General features: G+C 30.9%; 1 protein-coding gene across 1 annotated transcript in view; it reads right to left on the bottom strand.

The window, feature by feature from the left end:
• The window catches only part of LOC118197064 (uncharacterized), a 100,946-nt gene that overhangs the window by 38,580 nt on the left and 41,636 nt on the right, over positions 1–20,730 (bottom strand). Inside the window, exons 10-15 of the mRNA XM_035368541.2 lie at positions 18,976–19,257; positions 15,594–15,894; positions 13,416–13,582; positions 5,885–6,109; positions 689–835; positions 446–594 (exon numbers count right to left, since the gene is read on the bottom strand). Coding sequence (XP_035224432.2) covers positions 446–594; positions 689–835; positions 5,885–6,109; positions 13,416–13,582; positions 15,594–15,894; positions 18,976–19,257 — 1,271 coding nt within the window. The remainder of the gene's footprint in view (positions 1–445; positions 595–688; positions 836–5,884; positions 6,110–13,415; positions 13,583–15,593; positions 15,895–18,975; positions 19,258–20,730) is intronic.

Genomic DNA, 20,730 nt, shown 5'->3' with positions numbered 1-20,730 from the left:
GGTCAATTATGATTCAGATTGTTTAATGATTATGATTAAAGATATAACTGATTAATGATTATGATTATTAAAACATTATGATTAAAGAGAAATTCTGAGATTTATGATGAAAATGATTCACAGCTTAATTTTAAGGTTAGGTTAATTATTTGGATATTAGAACCATTTGCTATTTGCTTCAGAGCTATTTGCTTAAGGGAAGGGATGCCTTCATGGATGATTTCCTAAAGGAAACTAATATGAACCATCCTACATAGGGAAAACCATGAAAAAACTCATACAGCCAGCTCATTTCTCTTGAATAAAATTTCTAATATTTACCACTCACCACTGGTATGGCTGACTGAACTATAAATTAAACCAAAAAGTTAAACTGAGTTAGCTAAAAAAAGGGGGGCGGAAGAAGAAGATGATGATGCAAGAAAATAAAAGGAAAAGGAATTACCGACAACAGTCTTGCATAACGAGCTGCTGAATTTGAAAGCAAAATGTTTTCAGTTCTTTACAAGGTATGCTATTCAGAATTAGTGGAAGTGACTTCATAAACTTACTAATAATAGCACTGCCATAATTGTCAGTATTTAAAGAACAGATCTGGAAAAAAAGTATCTATAAGCATAAGCTACACACAGTTTCATAAAATAAGAAACACAATATATTAGACTTAACTAAGTTTCAGTAAACTTACATCAAAATCCCATGAACTGACATTATTTAAATTCTCATAAAGATGATGCATGTAGAAACAAATAGACTTCTTTAAATTGTCCCTTTCAACATCTGTCAAGGTACCCTTAAGAATCAAGCCTCTGATTTTTTGATCCAAAAGTTTAAACTGCAATTAAAAATTAAACATATACCAATTGGAAAAAACAGTTTTAATCCTTAATAATTATACACAATATACATAATATTAAAAATAAATAAATAAATAAATAAAGAGATTAAATACACCATCAAAAATTGTAGTTTTATGATTTTAAAGCAAACTTGTTTTAATTTTGTAATACACAGTTATAAAACATTTAATTAATACTTATATATTATGCTCCCTTCTTTTTATATATTCCTTAATATGTCAAAAATGCAAGCACAATTTTATTAAGCTCCTAAACAATTTAATGCAGAAATAATTTTTTGCACATAGCTTCATTCAATGAACAAACTTAAAAATTTTAGAAATTTATTGTTTGCACCATTGACCACAGTGAGAAAAAAATTCCTTAAACTGAAATTTGTATGAAATTTTTAGAGTAATTTCTGACTTTTCCAAAAAGCACTAAATTTTTCTTTTGACTATTTAGCATCTATAATTTTGGAATTTCAACATCTAAAAGTGCAGCTGTTACAAAGTTTTTCAAATTTTCCCATATTATAAAACAATAATGATAAAATATATTAAATCATCCAGAAAGTTCTGCCAATTTTCAAATTGAAGTGTATATTCTCCTAATTATTTTGTTCCTGCTGATAAGAAGTGAAAAGGATTGAAGCATCTGTGTAAATATGATCTGCTCGAATTGCATAATTGTAGCATATCATAATATTTTTTTCAGCACAAAAATGGGGAACCCAAAATGTCATTTTCATTATATGCTCTTTCATCTTAAAACAAGGAAAAATGTTAATCAGACTGCTTGTAAAAATTGTGCTCTACATGGACAAAGTGCTGTTTCTAACTAAACAGACAGACTAAATATTCAAAAAAGTACAGGAAGGACTAAAAAGAAATGCTATATTATGGATTGTTGCTACCAAATCAGACAAAAAATTCAGAAATGTACTGTTCCCAAATGGCAATTATTAAGGCAGAGATTGAAGCAAAGCACCCACAACTGTCCAATTATTAAGATGTTGTTTTCCATCAAGCTGGGCTCACATTTCAATGCATATCAAACAAAAAAATTAAAAAGAGAGCTGGGATATTTTGCATCATCATAATATTCACCAGATCTTGCCCCTTGGATTTTCTTGTCTTCAGGCTACTTTACAACTCTTTGAATGGCTGGAATTCATTTCATTGGATATAAAAAATTAGCACCTTGATAACAGCTATATGAAACAGGAAGTATTGGTTCTTTAATTTCAAAGTTATGATCTTATCATGTCATATTACTTTTCTTGTTCCCATATAGATTTCTATAATATTGATTTTCCTTACTTCTACCAATGTTGTAACGAAATTAAGCTTAAAACAGAAAGCTTCTGCTATTTTATAAATGCTAATCTCTCTCTATATATATAATGCAAGATAAATTAAAATAATTAAATTAATCGATTTAAAATCCATCCCATATTTTATTCAAAACAAACCATACACAATAATAAAAAAACAGAAACACAGTGAAAAATTGCATGAAAAGTGCAAAAAATGTTAAAATAAAAAATGAAAATCACTGTGCCTGTTATTCACTGCAGTTTATTGTTGTATGCGTGTCAGTTTATCGTCTACCACTCTTCATACATATGTGTCTGTGTGTAGTGCGATTTAATTTGAAAAGCAATTGCTGTGGCATTTAAAGTTGAAATTTACACAGATACAGAATGAATGATGACAAAAAGAGAAAAGTTATTGCACTGATGGAGATTGTTTTGGTTTGGTTTATTTAATTATAGCAAAGTACACTAGAGCTATCTGCCTAAGGGGAGGGATGCCTTCGTGGAGGACTTTCTAAAGGAAACTGGTTCATATACACATTACACATGGGGAAAACCACGAAAACGCCCATGCAGCCAGTCCATTCGCGGGATTCAAACCTTGGACCGAACTACCAGTGTTCAGCGATTTTACCGCTTGGCCGCTTGCACTGATAGAGAAAATTAATCAATAGACTGGACAAGGGAGAGACAATGCAGAAGGTAGCTGATGACTTTGGTGTTAGATGGGTAACAATGGAACTCTAGAACAGGAAACAAAAAGAAACAGAAAAATGATGCGCATCAAAAGTTGCACATTGAAAGAAAGAAAAACCATGAAAAAACAGAGAGAAACTAGATATGTTTACCTATTTTACTGAAAAAAGCATTATATTTTGGTAATAATTTCAACGAAAGGTGCTAGATTTCACAGCAAGTGCCAGTTGGTTCAAATGATGGAAGAAATCTTATGTTGTTATGAGTTTGTGGTAAAAGCTATCATTACATTTTGAAGAAATGGAAGAAAAATTTCAAGAATTAATTAATCTAAATTGAAATATTATATATATTTAACTGCAATGAGTCAGGTCTTAATTACAAAATGTTACCTAGTAAAAGTCTTCTGGCCTGACCTGAAGTGGTAGCTCTGGTGATAAGCGTAGAAAGGAAAATCTGACAATTTTAGCATGCAGTAATGCTACAGTAAATTTCAAAATGGACTTGTAATGATTGGTCCTGGTAATGATTGGACTGACTCGAACATGAATAATTTTGGAACAGTTTAGTGGCTGACAAACACTGTCTAAATGCTACATATAAAACTTGGTGAGGAAACAGGAAGTTTTGGATTAACACAGTGGGGGATACCCACAAATGTATATAACGTAAGACACCGACTCTTGGCTTCTCCCACAAAGTCTCTCTGAAATTTATTGCAGGAAAGTGAAATGTCACAAAACACATATCAAACAGCTGCAAACAAAGCCAACCTATATCCCTACTGGTTTACAGTTGCTCATGAACTTAATGAGACTGATTATGATAAACACATTGATGACACAATGAAATTGACAATGATTTCAATAAGTTATTACTAACAGGCCAGGGATATTCGAATACATATGGTTCAGTAATGAGGCATGATTTCATCTATCCAGCTGTGTAAACTCTTAAAACACACATTTGTGGGCTAGTGAAAACCAGTATCCATTGTTTGAGAAACTACTTCATTCACAAAAGATAGGCACATATTGTGCATTATCATAACGGTGGATAATAAGACCTATTCTTTCAAACTCCACAGTGACAAGTATGAAACTGTTTTATGAATTAGTGAACCAGTCAGATGATTGGGAAATGACATTCAGCTGGCAACATGCCACACTTCTTGAATAAGCATGGCGGAGGTGGAATGACAGGGTTGCCACTCACAAAAGTGAATGAAATTCCCTGACGTTTTTCAGGTTTTCTACGTACGTTTTAAGAAAATTCCAGGTTATCCAAGTAGTGCATGTTGGCTGTGCTAAGAGGCAAATTAATTATGGTAACTCTTGAAAACACAAAAATTTACCAATTACATATAGCTATATATAATTCCCTGCTATTAATAACTATAATAGCAATTATTTTCTTCATTGATGATTGAGATTAATGTTTATCAATGTCACCAAATCCTGTGTGTACCGCATACTAGGATTAAACCGATTTTGTTTTATACGAGAACGGGAAGGTATTTTCTTTTGTTCCACATGCATCGTTTATGTGAGTCTCTCAATTCTCCAGGGTATAAGAAACCAAAGTTGCTGGAAACTTGCAGTTTACCTTTCTAAAAGACAATCTGTTTGGAACTGTGAAAATTGGCTCTATGAATTTTCTGCCCGAACGATGCTCCCACGATGCATAATTCGCCAAGAAAGTGATTACTTCTAACATTAGCACAAAAATCGCTTTTTTTTTTGGGGTGGGGGGAATTGCTGTACGAAGAAATGCCCTGACTTTTACAGATTTTGTCTAAAATATATTTAAATTCCTTGACTTTTTACAGTTTTCAAGATAGTTTGGCAACCCTGGAATGAGTTTCCCTTACAGAGTCATTTCAAAACATTTTTGATCTCCAAAGTCACTGGATTTGAGCTCAGATGGGATAACCTTAAAGGAAAATATCTACACAGGCAAACCATGCATCCTCAATGAGTTACATCAGAGCATCCACTGTGAAATCCAGGCAGTTCTGGTAGACACACTTATGAACTTGCAATGCCATATTTAACTGTATTTATAAGTTGGGGAAAGTTATTTCCAATACCTCTTGTGATTTATTTTTATTTCTCATATGTACAGGTATGTCACGTTCAGATTTTGTTTTCTTTCTATAGTTCTTTTACACAATAATTTCTGGTGCTGTTTTCTAGAGGGGCACTTGATGTATAAACATATATGATGCATGCAATGAATATATTATACTATATTACATATACATGCAAGTGTTGTAAATGATATACATTATTATCTGAAAAGAAAACACTGAACAACATGATATTTTGTAGCATTCTTTGATATGTGATACACCACAAAAATATGGTTAGGTTTATTATTTGAAAAGAGATATAAGCATCCATACATTATAAATGCTACTAAAACAAGTTTTGGGCATTATAAAACAAAGTTACAGACCACAAACAGATACAGTGAAAAGTGAGGATAAGTTATAAGGAATATATTTAATGTCCGAGAAGCAAACATTCAACAACATGATATTTTTTAATGTTCTAAGCATCCATGCATGGTAAAAGCTATAAAAATCAGTTATAAACATTACAAGTATCACTGATGGGATATTAAATATTTACAGAAATTTATGACAATATTGGTTAGACTGACCATCTATTATAAAAAATTGTAGATGAATTTTGTAAAGAGAGTTATTTAGTTTCTTGTTGCCATTAATGTCTCAATTCTCCAGGGTATGAGATATGTATGATAAATGTGTTCTGTATGATAAATTATTTTTCTCCTTTTAATTCAATAATGGTTTTATGACTTTTAAATAAAATTATTATTTTTTCTTTCTTTTTTAAGCTGGCAACAAACTTCTCCCATCTTTACAAACAATCATGAGTCAATAACAAAATATAAATTAGCACAAAATGAAACCACTCACATTAAATTCAGTCTATTAAAGAACAGTAAAATATTATTAATATGAATCCTTAAAAATTGTTGTGAGAATAACGCTTCAAAAACTTACAATAAGGTAACTCAGACATTTATCCAATCCATTGAAATGTAATGGAAACACTTCAGAATGAACTTTGTTTAAAAAATTATGCAATAATGAAAAATCCATAACGTCATCTGGAAACTTTAATGTTAAAGATTTAGCTAAGGCATCTTCACTGCAAGCATAGTAAGCAAGTTTCACTTCTCCAAGAGCATAGCATACAAGCAAAAATGACCTTCTATACATATCAACCTAAAAAGAAAAACAATTAAAAAGATTAAAACTAGTATTTGGGCATAATACTATATGTACACAGATTAAAAACAAAATTAATAGTTCTAATGCTTAAAGTATAAATAGATTAAACAAGTCTTTTTTATCCAATAATTTTTATATATACAGTCAAAAGTCGTTAATTCAGACACCCATAATCCGGAATGATTTATAATCCGAACCTCAAAGCTACAAACTTTCTGCGCATGCGTGGCGCACAGGTGTTTACGAGAGCGCGTAAGACCTTTACGGCTGCGAATATGTGTGCATGCGCGTTTAATGTGTAACGGAGTTATACGCTAAGCTAAAATTATCTAATTCAGTTAATGTTGCAAATTGCGTTGTTCCTTAATCTTCAAATTGGATCCGGCTTATTATTTTTTGCAGACTGTTAGAGCAATTTCATAAAAGTAAGCTTGAACTTTCGATTATGTCAAATAGAATTTCCGATATATATTTACTAATATGTAATTTGTATCTACAAAGCGAAAGTATGTTTTGAAATCCGAAATCTGTTTATCAATTTCACGCCACGGATTGGAAGTTGATCTGTCAGCACTATCCTTATCTTCAGGGCAGATGTTTTTATTTTATTTGGCTTATAATTCCTTACTAAGTGTAGTATTTCATTTCGATGTACTCCGTCTTTGATATGATTTAAATCAAGTTCCTCCTCATTATAATTCGCTTCCAATAGTGCAGAAAGTGACCCACAGGTTATTGAAAACGAAAACAACACAGCAATTATAGGACTTGAACCGCGGGAACTTTGTAACTAAACAAGAAATTATGTCTGTTTAATAGAATTAAAGAGAAAGTATTATCACATGAAACGAAGCAACTTACATTGAAGGAAATGTTTAATAAAGTAAACAAATAAATATTAAGCTTTTTCTTTTTGTAAATTTTGATACCCTTATTTCAAATAAAGATGATAGGCATTTCAAATAAAGATCATAATTGTTCTTTATTTCATAAATTATGGTTTCATATTTTTAATTTTGTAATTTCTGCATGTCATCTTACCAGATTTAAACTGATGATCTATAATCCGGAATCGCCGAAGTCCCAACGAGTCCGGATTAACGACTTTTGGCTGTATAAGCAATAAGTATGTTGATAATAGAACAGACCACACAGAAAAAAAGGGAGGAAAGAAGATGAAAGGGAAAAAAAGTAAAAGGGAATACAAATGAAATTAAAGTTAAAAAATATTTTTGTACAAAAGTACACAGATATTTAAAAAAAAAAAAAAAAAAAAAAATACATAGGAAACAGTTTCACTCTTAATTCATTCATTTTTCAGTTGTATACTTTAACTTTTATATTTAGTTTAATTAAAACAAATCTAAAATATATATAATATTTGACTAGTATAGTACTTTAAAAAATTTTGAAAATTTCTACTTTTAATTGCAATCTAAACTGCTTACTAAGGTTGATTTTATGAGATTTTCAGGAATATAACTGTAATGCCCATAGCCCCAGGAGAAGGAAAAGGCTGGACCGAAAAAATAATTAGTCTGACGTGACGATCACTGGCTAACACCAGGTGGTTTGTTGGACGGAAGTAATTAAAAAAACAAGAAAAAAGTAGAGAGGAGGAACGAGAAGACCAGTGGGGCAAAGGGGACTTTGGACCCTGGATGTCAGACAGGACAGTCAGATTTTTTTGTGTCTGAAGGGCCATCGCCTTTTTTTTTTTTTTTTTTTTTTTTGCATAGATTGTTTTCTCATCCGGCGGAGACAATGCCGGAATTACCTATTCATGATTGTACCTATAATATGCATAATATAATATATTATATAATATAATATATAATAATCATATAAATAAGGAATAACCAATAAACTTTAATAGGTAAACAATTCTTGATTATTATATATTATATAATATAATATATAATAATCAAGAATTGTTTACCTATTAAAGTTTATTGATAAACAAACAATAAAAAGGTATAAACTATGTGTCGATCGACAGTTACATGTGTGAAGGAAATGAACCCCACGCTACAGATAATACGATTCTTTATTTCCATCGGCACGACTATGGCAGTCTACTATATATTTGGTGGCAGCATCGCGATGTTATTCAGTACATAGGTGAGTATTGATTTTTTTTTTTTAGTTCTTTATTTGATCAGATGCAGGGTATTATTATTATTATTATTATTTGCTTTTATTTAGATATTGCTAAAAGGTGCAAGATTGTAAAGCAAACTGCAGGAGAATATTTTATCTGAGGTTAAATTACTTTTCATTAAGTTTAAAATTATTCTGCATCAGGATACGAAAGTTTAGAGGTAACACAGGTCAATTGAAATTCTGGTTTTGGAGCTTCGAAAATGGTAGAAGCTCGGTAGAATTTAAGTGTTATATATTATATTTATGTAAATTTTTGTATGTGTTTTTGTTGTATGAATAATTTAGGGAACTGTCTATTTAGTGAAGAGTAACTTCCAGTGATGTTTTCCTTGCTGCAGGTACTATTTACTGTTTTATTACTGTTTCATATCAAATGTAAAGTTATTCTGAGGTAAAGTACTAAAATTTGTTAAAAGGATTGTTGTAACATTTAACTTAATGCCATTTTTTTTTGTATCAACTCATAAAGTATGTAAAAGCTCAGATAATTGATTAGAGTGCATATGTGCTTGTGTATTTAAATTTAGAAGGTAAAATAATTTTTTAGAATAACTGGTTGCATTTGTGTATCTATTTTACAAGAATAAGTGGCTGTATTTGTAGACTTATGTTATGGTAATTATCAGTAAGTGTCTGGTTTTATTGCTTTGAATATTGCCTTAATATTTCATTATGGCATATTTATTGAAAGGGAAGAAGGCTGGTCTTGTACTTCTGGCCAATGAATTAGGTGAAGAGGTCTCTAATGATTTTAAAATGATCGAATTAAAAAATATCATTCTGAGAAATTAAAACTATGAAGAAGATGTAGTTAAAAAAGTGTTAACTTCGATCATTTCCGCAAATAAAGAGAAAGAAAATATGGAGCTAGCCCAGGGGAGATTACGTATAGAAAGCGAATGGATAGCATTAGAAAGATTAAGACTCGAAGTGGGAAAATGGAGTCTAAATTCTGAAGGTCCGGTGGATTCAGCAATAAGCCCTAAAATTAAAGGTTTGGATGAAATTGTGAAAACTATAAAATTGCTGACGGTGAAAGTTCCGTGAAGGCCTGAAGGCAGGAACTATTTTTTCAACAGTTTAGAAAAGGTCCTCGCGAGTGAGAAGGTAGTGGATAATTTAAAATCTAAGGTGCTAATGTGTTTATTAGGAGACAAGGCTGCACATCTTTTAACTTATTTAGAGGAAGATCAGTACGAGGATTACGAGGCTTTGAAAACCATAGTGCTTCGGGAATATGAACCCTCACTTAAGGCTTGTCTGGAAAATTTTAAACAGGCTAAAAGGAACCCAGATGAAAATTTTACTCAATTTGCTACAAGATTAAATTCTATGTGGAGTTATTACTGCATATTGAGGTGAGCAACGGATCTGGAAACTGTCAATCAGTTAGTAGTTGCGGATAGATTAATGGAAACGCTCGATATGGAAACTGCTACTCATACTGGTATTAAGAAAGGTGAAAATTGGTGGAAACCGAAAGAGTTAGTGAGAGAATGTCATACTTTTTTTTCGGCAATGAAGAAATCTTACACTAAGGGTTATACGAAAGAGAATGATATTAAAGAGGGATTATCACCAGATAGGATTACAGTAAAGCCAAAAGAAAGTTATAAACTTAGTCCAGACAAGCAGGCTTGTCAAATAGAGGCAAAATAGACTCTCCTGAGAAAAATTTCACATGTTACAAATGCGGGTCAAGAGAACATTTTAAGCATGGCTGCCCTCAGAATAAAGATACGAATGGATTAATCGATTCTGGTAGTGAGATAACGGTTGTAAAGGAAAGTATAATTCCAGACTTTAGATCCAGAAGCGGATCGGCAATTTATTTGAAGAGAATTTTTGGACCATCAAGAAGGTGCGAGTTAGTAAAATTACCTTTAGCAATAATTAATGGAAAGTGTGCAAATGTGCATCAGGAGATACTTTGCCCAGTGGCAAAATCTTTAGTTGAAGATGTTTTAATACCCCCACAGGTGTTAAGATATGTTACGGGGCGAAATCACTTGTACAGATCGACAGTTTAGCGAAGACGGAAGTAACGGTGGTTTGTTCTGTGAATCGAAGGGTTCCTCGGACTTGAGAGGGGCAGAAACACCTCAGTGTAAGTTAGAAACGGACATTCAAAGCCACACAGCTGCTATCCCAGACGCCGGAACGCACTTTGAGGAGAAAACAACTTATTTATCTCAGACGTCGGAGTTTCTTCAGCAGCAGAAAGAATGCACTGACTTGTCTAAAATGTAGGAAAGAGCGAAAATGGATAAAGGAAATTATATTGTGAGGGACGATTTTCTTTTTCATCGGGACAAGACTCTGGGACAAAGTGCAGAGCAATTAATTGTCCCTAAATGCAGAAGGAATGAAATTCTAGAGCTCACGCATGCATCAGTGTTTGGAGGACACATGGGAATTAAAAAAACATTAAAGAGGATTCGTTATTCCTTTTATTGGGAAAACGTGAAAAGAGATGTCCACCTCCACTAAGATGAAGATTTGCCTCTTAAGGCTAATTTTCACAACAGGTTCAACAGAATCGTCCAATGTTCATTAGAAATAATCTAGAGTTCATCAGAAACAAAACATTCCGAATTTTTCACAATCAGAGTTCATAGGTTTATTAGCTGACACACTTGATATTTCATACGAAATGTCAAAGTTCCTGATGGCTGACATGGATATTGAAAATTTCCAGCCCCCTACTTGACCAGGTGCAGGGGGTACTTAGAAAACAAAATCTTATCAGGATACAAAAGTCTTTTTACCAGTTTTTTTTTTTCGTATAAAAAATAACAATATTACACTAAACATACTGCATAAATAATTCTACATTAGACAAACATTTTTATTTACCAACATCACTTAAAGAAGTTATCTCGAGAAGTGTTTTAAGGACACGAATTATGAACCTCTGAACCTCCTGTAGTTCGATTTTTTTTAAACATTATTATTATTCATACCAATCGTGACAACACATCTGTGGCTCAATGTTGCACTCCTAGACGATAAGTGATTTTTAAATTCCATCTTTGCAAAGAGAGAGCCCAACGCGTTAATTTTGGACTACTAGGTGTACTTTCGTAGAGATATTTCAAAGGATTATGGTCCGTAATGATCCCCCCCCCGAAAATCCACTTATCAAATTTCTTGAGCCCGAATAAAACCACCCGGGCCTCTTTTTCTATGCCTGTCCAATTCTTCTGAGCACCACAAAATTTTTGGGATGTAAAGGCTATTGGTTTAAAATGCCCTTGTGCATCTCTCTGAGTTAAACAACAGACGACTGCGGAATCTGATGCATTCGAATGCACCTGAAATGGTAAATTAAAATCAGGCGTGGCCAAAGACGTCACGTGACACAGCATATCTTTAAACTTCCGGAAAGCCGCGTCTTCAACTTGACCCCACCGTACATTATTCGGAGCATTCTTTTTTATCAAATCCGTCAAAGGTCGGGATATCTCGGCATAGTTCAGAATATATGTGCGATAAAATCCCATGAGACCCAATACCGAATGGACTCCCTTTTAATTCATGGGCCTTTCTAGCACTTTAATTGCTGCAGTCTTACTAGGATCTGGGCCGTGTTTGCTGTTTCCTATCTAATGGCCTAAGTAGTCTATTTCCTTAGCTGCAAAATCACACTTACTGAGTCTGGCAGAAAATTTTAACTCTTCCAGTATCTTAAAGATCGTTTCTAGATGTTTCGAGTGTTCTTCAAACGTGTTTGAGAAAAATTATAATATCATTGATATATGCTAGGGTGAAATCGCTGTACCGGAAAAGAACCTTATTCATTTCTCTTTGAAACATACCTGATGCTCCTGCCAAACCAAACAGCATGACGTTCCACTGAAACGTCCCGTTATGAATTGAAAATGCTGTTAGTGGTTTACTTGATTCATCCATTCCGATTTGACAGTATCCTCTGCGCATATCTAAACTGTATAGCCATTTTGAATGTCCAGCCACATATATTAATTCATGCATATCCTTCATAGGAAATGCGGGAGCTTTAATGATCGAATTCAAAGCCCTGAAATCCATGCACTTTCTGATTGTCACATCTTTCTTAACCGCACACACAACTGGTTGGGCTATGTCTGCTTCCGATGATTCAATGAGACCCAGCTCTAGAAGTTCCTTCACTTGTTTGTCCACCTCCTTGCGATATGCCATAGGAATGCTGTAACAATGAGGTTTTTTTCTGTCTACCCCAGGCATAACATCAATTTTATGTTCAACTGTAGCAGGTTGAACATGCCTCAAAAATAAATTCTTGTACTTCCCCAACAGTAGTTTTGAAGGTATGGTAAATAATCTAAGTACCATTAATCTTAACATCAAGCAAAGTAATAATCTAAAACCACTAGCGTGGGGTTAATTTACTTCACACATGTAACTGTCGATCGACACATAACTGACACCTTTTTATTGTTTGTATAACAATAAACTTTAATAGGTAAACAATTCTTGATTATTATATATCATAGGTACAATCATGAATAGGTAATTCTGGCATTGTCTCCGCCGGATGAGAAAACAATCTATGCAAAACAAAAAAAAAAAAAAAAAAAGGCGATGGATCGGACCGTCCCGTCTGACATCTAGGGTCCAAAGTCCCCTTTGCCCCACTGGTCTTCTCATTCATCCTCTCTACTTTTTTCTTGTTGTTTTAATTACTTAGTCCAACAAACCACCTGGCGTTAGTTAGTGATCGTCACGTCGGACTAATTATTTTTTCCGGCCGGGCTTTTCCTTCTCTTGGGGCTATGGGCATTACAATAATGTGAAAATTTTATCACTCAGTTTTACTAGTGCTATATTTATGATGTCATACAAATTGTTTCAGTTAATTATGATTTAATTATGTTAAAAATAATGATAAACAGAAATCAGCATTTAGTTCTAAGGATAAGCCTTCCATTTGTAAAGTATAATTTTTTTTATCAAAATAATGATACATATAAATTTTTGCAAATTTCTACATTTAAAAAAAAACTTATGCATATACACCCGGCAATAATTAACAATGATTACCAAATTTTCTACTATTTACTAGAGGTACAAATTCATTCCTTTAGCATCAAACAAACAATTAAACTAGAAATGGTAGGGAAAGTAATATTCTTACCTCAGCGTCTGTTCTGGTTAAAACTGAAATATTTTCCTGCATCTCTTGATCAGTTTCTTTAATTAAGTCACCGAATTTAATATATATATTTTTAGGGACAGTAGGATCAAATAATTTTGCATGCAGCAGGAATGTTGAAAATAATAGAGCAAGAAACAAGATAGGCCCTGTTAAAAAAAAAATAAAATAAAAATAAAAATAAAAAAAAAAAATATATATATATAATGGTGTAATTTATATATACTTTTAAAGAATAGTTTAATATTGTGTTTTATTATTTAAATCACCATTTTGTATACTATTTGATTAGTTTTCAGACAAGAAATAACAAAGATAACACAGCTAATTCTCCTGCAACTTCACAATAAAATATAAAATTATTATTATTTGTAGCTGGATACTTTTTATGAAAAGATATTTTAATACTTTTTAATAAATAAAATATTATTATTAATTATAATAACTTTTAATAAAAATAATACATATGTAAAACAAAATCCTAACTTTAATTTGTATTTAATTTGATCATTTCATATTTTTACCCTCAAAATAGTAAAAAAAAAAAAACTCTCCGAAATGTATTATTTTGAAATTAATTCCTATTATGCAATTCTTAAATAATGCTCAAAACATCATATAAGAATTACACTTTATATCAACATGAAACAACATCTTTTATATTATACTTGCAAGATGTAAAAAAAAAAAAAAAAAAAAAAACCCAATACTTGTATATTATCACAGCTACTTGATAGAAATCATCAAAGTTTCAAAATATGGCAAATTCTGACAATCTTGTGCATAACAATTCTTCAGGCAATAATGTGCATGATAATTCTTCAATTTTAACAACCAGCATTACCATATTTATATGCACATTCTTTTTATTGTATTCCAAAGTTTTTTATACACAAATAATGGAATTTTATTCTCAAATCCAGTTTTAAAATATGTGCTTGTGGAATTTGCTGATTTGGAAGGAACTGCAGTAAAATTTTTTGTAGTATTATAGTATCCTGTCGCAAAAATCTGTAAACAGAACAATTGCTTTAAATCTATTCTTAACGGTGCTTGTCACAAAATTTCCACAAGTACAATAAATAAATAAATAAATAAAAAAAAACCACTTAAAAGTAGGTTTATTCATTCTTTTGGATAAATACATAGTAAAAATGCAAAATATGGCTGCAAAAATGCTTTTATGTAATAAGTAATTTGTTATGATTATAAGTCATAATTCTTTTTTAGAAAATTTGCCAAACTGAGCCAAAGTGGTTGCGTTAATACATAAGTATCAGAGAATATTCCAGGCAATAACAAAACAAAAATACTAAAATTTGGAAGCCAAAAACCTTAGTTAGCCAATTAAGATAAAGAAAAGCTACTATCATTTTTAACCTAACCTTTACATTGCAATCAATACATCTTTATCTCATTTGTTGTCTTGCTACTATGTAATCTGTCACTTATCTTCCTTACTTCAATGTTGCAGATACACACAAACACATTGCAAAAATTGTGAAAAAAGCAAATGTAATTACTAAAAAGAGATACACAGGTTGCACCAATTTAACTGTGCTTGTCTAGAATGCTTTTCAAGAATAAAGAAGAGCTGAATTGGATATAGCTGCAAGTACATCATATCCTATGCAATCACATCAAAATTTATGTTTACATAAATAACAGTTTAAGATCAAATTGCTATAATATTTTAACTATCATGTTTTGTTTCAAGTATTGTCAATACTTAATGTATTCATTGACAATACTATATACAGATATACACAGTACGCACTTTTCACCCATGAACCAGATGATTTGAATTTTTTTTTTCAGAAATAATCATCTTGATTATTTTAACAATATTTAAATTCCACAAATTTATAGCATAGCTATATTTTTTAACAATGCTTCAATTTCATTAATTAAATCTTAACTTCTGAAAATGACTTTGGAATTTTAAAAAGAAATCATAATTTCAAGTTAACCACAAAATATGAAGATAATTTTACACTTTAAACAAAAATCTCATCAATTAAAAATAACTATTTAATAATTTTATAACAATTTTACTTTATTTAGAAATATTAAATTTTATTGGCATTAAAAATGAGCACATTTACTCATCAATTAAAAAAATAACTCTGAAATTCGCAGAACATAAGAATGCACGCATACCTTTATCAGATGCAAATACTTCAGTCATATTTCCAAATGTGGTAAAAGTTTCAGAGAATATTTTCCATAATTCAATAGTTTGTCCAAATGGAAGATCTTGTACATGAAGTGCAACCGAATTTAAAACTTGTATAGGCAACCGTCCTCTTCTTACTAATTTCCCAACACTACCCTCTTTTACACATTCAGTCAATGCTAGTAAAAGCTTTACAAAAAACTTAGGTAGTTGGTGAAGTTGCGAATGCACATGCAGCAAACAACTGAACAGCTCACAATATTCCTTCCTGGTTTTCTTAGTACTCTGAAAGTACATTTGTTACAGCAATGTATACTTTTTTCTATGAAGCCATATAATATACATAAAAATATACAGTCTTAAGAAAAGTCTACATATACCTCTTTAATTACTCTGCCCATTAACTATGAATCAACATCATGAAATGCACTCATGTGCAATAACTACCAATTACACATCACTGAATACAATTTTATCACAAAATGCATTGCTTTAACCCTTTCTGGCATGCTACCTTTTACAGTCAGAATTTCAACAAACAAACAAACAAAAAAAAAAAAAAAAAAAAAAAAAAAAGGGGGGGGGTTATGGGTTAAGCAATCTAATCAGGACTAGAGGAGTACACAGGAAAGAAACATTTTAATTCTTCAAAAAGAGCACAAGTGAGTACTGATGGGAAGCATATAATAGAGTAAAAGATTTTGCTTATAATTGAAAAACACTAGCTTCCTGATTACAGTAGCAGATTTAGCAGTACCCAGGTGCAGTATGGGGAGGCCTGCTACTCTACAACCCCCAAAAAAGTTCTTCTTGGTTATATGATGATTACATGCGCATAAATGAAAAAAAAGTAACTTGGCTATATGATATTTACATTATTCACATTTCGTATTAACACTTTTCTCTATTTCTTTACCATGATGGTGCTTTTCGAAGCAAGTGACACCACCTTTGAAAAAGCACAACCCAGCATGGCATGTTTTGCACACGTGCTGGGATCGGTATCAGATTCTTTGTTTGAATGCAATTCGTTTAGTACCTTGAGTGCTTCAGAAATGGTCAGCCCTCTCCAATCCATTTGCAAAATAATTACAAATCAGAAAAAATATTTAAAAAACCTGAAAGCTTTAATCTTTTACATTATGCCCAAAGAGACACTTTTTTAACATTTTGTGTGTTGCCTTTATTTATTAAATATCATGTTCTTTGCATTTAAACCATAAAATTCAATTCAACAGCAATATCCCAAAATAATTTTGAAATGAGCATATATTTAGAATTTCTGATACACAGTCTCGCACGCTGCAGTTTTTTTTTTTTTTTAATTTTTTTTAATACCGTACAATGTTGACATTGGTTGAAATTCATTACAAAATATGAAATCAATAATAAAACATACTTCAAATTCCAAATTAGGACTTCTAGATGCCCCTATCCGGTGGAAGATTACATAATTCAAAATTTGATGGCTCTAGGTACCGTTCTTTTAGCACAATGCGAGAAACATACATTTATTCATGCAGATTCTTCATTATTTAATTTCTTTAAACATAACACAGGGTGATAATATTTGGTGGCAACAATTTGAAAAGTGAATTAACGTTTATAGTGAATCAATGCAAAATGCCAAAACGAAATTAATAGTCTTTCTGGGCAAATTGTCCCTTTGGACAAAAAAATAAACTAATATTATAGCCACAATTAAGAAAACATAAACTATAAAATAAAATTGAATAAATGTCTACAAGTCAAAACTATCAAAACTTACAGCTAACAAAACTCCTTTCAACAAAAGCGAAAGAAAACAGAGAACTGCTTTAATGAAAAATTAAAGAGCTAACAATTATAAAATATTAACCCTGACCTTCAGAATACACCAACAATTTCTTAGTTGATAACCAAACCTCCCTTCCACCCTAAAAAAAAAAAAAGATACAGTTGTTGGTCTGGTCCTGATGTTTCAGTGATCCCACTCTGGGCACACCAGATGTTTGCCGTTCGATTTTAGGCAAGATTTTAAGATAAAAAAATAAAATTAATATAGAATAAAGAGATCAGCATACAGCCAAGAAAATAACATAGAAAATTTCTTTTCAAACAATTCCTTTCATATCCCTTAAAATATATATATATATATATATATTTGGAAGATTTCTTTGAAAAATGAGGGTCTTAAAAATTAAACATGGCTAAAATATATGGACTAGTTTGTGTTCCGGATTTCGGACTTTGTACTGTAATAAACTATATAGCTTTTCCCATTCAATTTTTCTATGAGTACAGAGGGCATTTTTGGGTGCCGGAAAGGGTTAAAACAGTAAACAAATAAAATTTTAAAAAAAATTTTCTAAAAATCTACAAAATAACTTTTAATTTAACTTTATGATTCCTAATATTATTATATTATGATGCAAATAATAATAAATTTCAAATGAAATGCAACTATAAAATTTTAAATTGTTTTTCTGCCTTTTTTTACACTTGTAAACAAAAAGAAAAATTAAAGATCTGGCAAAAAAGCAACCTTAGTTTCACACATATTTTGAATAAAACTCCATTGATTTAATGTGATTTATCAGCAAAAACCTTTTTGCTCCTGATTAATAGTGAATTGCATGTTAATTTTTTTCCTAATTAAAAAATTTTCAATGTTGTGTTTCTCTTACATTTGAGAAAGAAAACATTTTAATGTGTTTTTTTTTTTTTAAATTATTATCATTCCTACACTCTCTAGTACCAAAATTTTAGTTAGTTTCCTAATCCCTCTAGCTCCCAATTCTATGAATTAGTAAAATAATGGTTATAGTAATAGTATCTGACTGATTGATTTAATCATAAAAACCTGAAATCGGAAGATATTTGGATATCCTATAAAAGTTGAACAATAACTATAGAATATGATTATTGCCTACAAATGCTTCATTAAAATTAATTTATAGAGTTTTTAATGCATTTCAAATTACACAAAATTTAATCTGGTGTAACTTTTATGGGAAAATCCCATGCTTTTCAAAAGAATTTAAGATCTCTCGTTCATCTTCATGGAATAAAAAACTTTCTTCTGATTATAATCATTCAGTGTCTAGGCTTTAAAGTTAATAACATTATGCATTTCTCTAAATATTTTTTAAAAAATTAATTTTAATCTAAAATATCATTACTCTGTGTACTTAATGTAATTAAATCGCAAATAGTTATAATATTACAAAATTGACTTTAAACACTTCATATTTAGTAGCTAGTTCTAAACTCAACAAAACTCATGTTTTGCAACCACTTTTACTATACTTCATAAGCTTATAATATGAAAGAAAGTTTAAAACACATAATTTAGAAAAGTTTAATTTTTAATAACTTATCTCTTACCACAGATGTATTCAGAAGACATGTCTTAATCAAAGGTGTAACATAATCTTGTACCACAACTGGTGTTATCTTTAAAAGGAAGCGAAAACATTGTAACCAAATACATTTATGGTTACCTTCAACTTTTATATCCAGGAGAATAGTAAGAAGACCTTTTAACCAATCTGCAGGTTTGAAGTAATTTTCTGGGGTTGAAGACGAACTAAAATATTGTGGATAAGAAGAGCAAACTTCAAGAAGATGGCTTACAGCAAACAGACTTGAATGCGTACCAACAGCTTTCTGAAATTTAAAGACGGAATCAGTTACCATAATTAAAAGTATTTAAAAATACTATATTCTAAACAATGCATAACTGTTAGAATAATTATCAGCTCTACTGCTATGAATGATAAAAGTACTTCTACAACTACTGATATTTGCAGCAAATTAAAAATCAGCAACTTTCTAAATGTAACCACAGTTATTTATGTGGAAGAAGCTGTTTGCAAATTCTTGAATAAGCATTTATTAACATAAAATCATTGCTAATTTAAAGATACAAATAAAATTATTTAAATCGATAGAATTATTATGAATTTTGAATAAGTAACGCTTTATATAAACTTTCTAATAATTACAGATACATCATACATGTTGATATATATCACTTTCCTCATTTCTAAGCATTTATTAATCATTTTGCATTTTTCTAATATACCATTATCAACAGTTATTATATAAATACATAATTCAAAATATTTAATGTAATTAGTTAAATATGGCATTTAATAATCTAAATAACATTGACAATTAAAAATAGTAGTTAATGTCTTATTGAGAAGGAAACATTTATCAATGAATCTAATTATTTTATCTAAAAAATATTCTTTTTTAGGTGACTTCTCCCTACCATAAGAATGCATGCATGTTCAGTGAGTAGAAAAAAGAACTAAATTCATTTTTTCTGATTTCCTGGCTGTCTTTAAAATATTTTAAGAAATTGGCAGATTTAAAAACACTGAAGAGAATTTTATCATAAATTACAACTTTATTTGATGCTAATAAATTATGAAACATACTATTTTTCATTTTAATATGGTTTTAACTTTCTAAATACTTACACAGAAAAATAATTGCATTGATGTTACTCTCTTATAAATGATTTTTTGTGATTGTGCCAAAAATGTGCAGTTTATCTGCATTTCTGCAGAGCTGAAAAATGATATCATTAAACTTTATTTAAAACTTGAACACAAACCTAGCCTGTCTCAATCAATCAGAGCCTAAAGCACAGTGCTCGCTACTTCTCATATCTTTAGAATGTCATCTTGCTCGTTCGTATTCCAGTGTTTCTGGTTTCAGAGCCGATGACAGAGTTCTTGTACCAGTTAATCTATTATTTCCATTTATCATAGCTGATGTGTGCTCATGTTTAGGACTAATAAGGAACTTAATCACATTTTCCATGTACTAAAGCACTTTTTTTTTTTTTTTTTTTTGGTTATGTTACTTTTATCGAAAGCTTAAGACATCACACTTTACTTTCCTTTATCCTGAGGAAAGTAAAGTGTGATGTCTTAAGCTTACTTATTATATATAACTTTCCATAAGGTTTGAAAATTAGACAGAGATCTACCAATTAGTGACTGAATTACTATAGAAAAATTGGCTTAATTCTTCTAGATTACAGCTTGGTAAAGTTATTTATTTGGTTCACACTACTTTTCACGAACTCCAAGATAAGAGATGCTGTTTTTCTTTGGCTGGTTAGTG

Source organism: Stegodyphus dumicola, chromosome 5 (assembly GCF_044657685.1).
Source record: "Stegodyphus dumicola isolate Sdum_Otavi_A_Nest chromosome 5, ASM4465768v1".
Classification (NCBI taxonomy): domain Eukaryota; kingdom Metazoa; phylum Arthropoda; class Arachnida; order Araneae; family Eresidae; genus Stegodyphus; species Stegodyphus dumicola.
The sequence above is the reverse complement of the archived record's forward strand: the minus strand, read 5'-3'. Positions and strand labels throughout refer to the sequence as shown.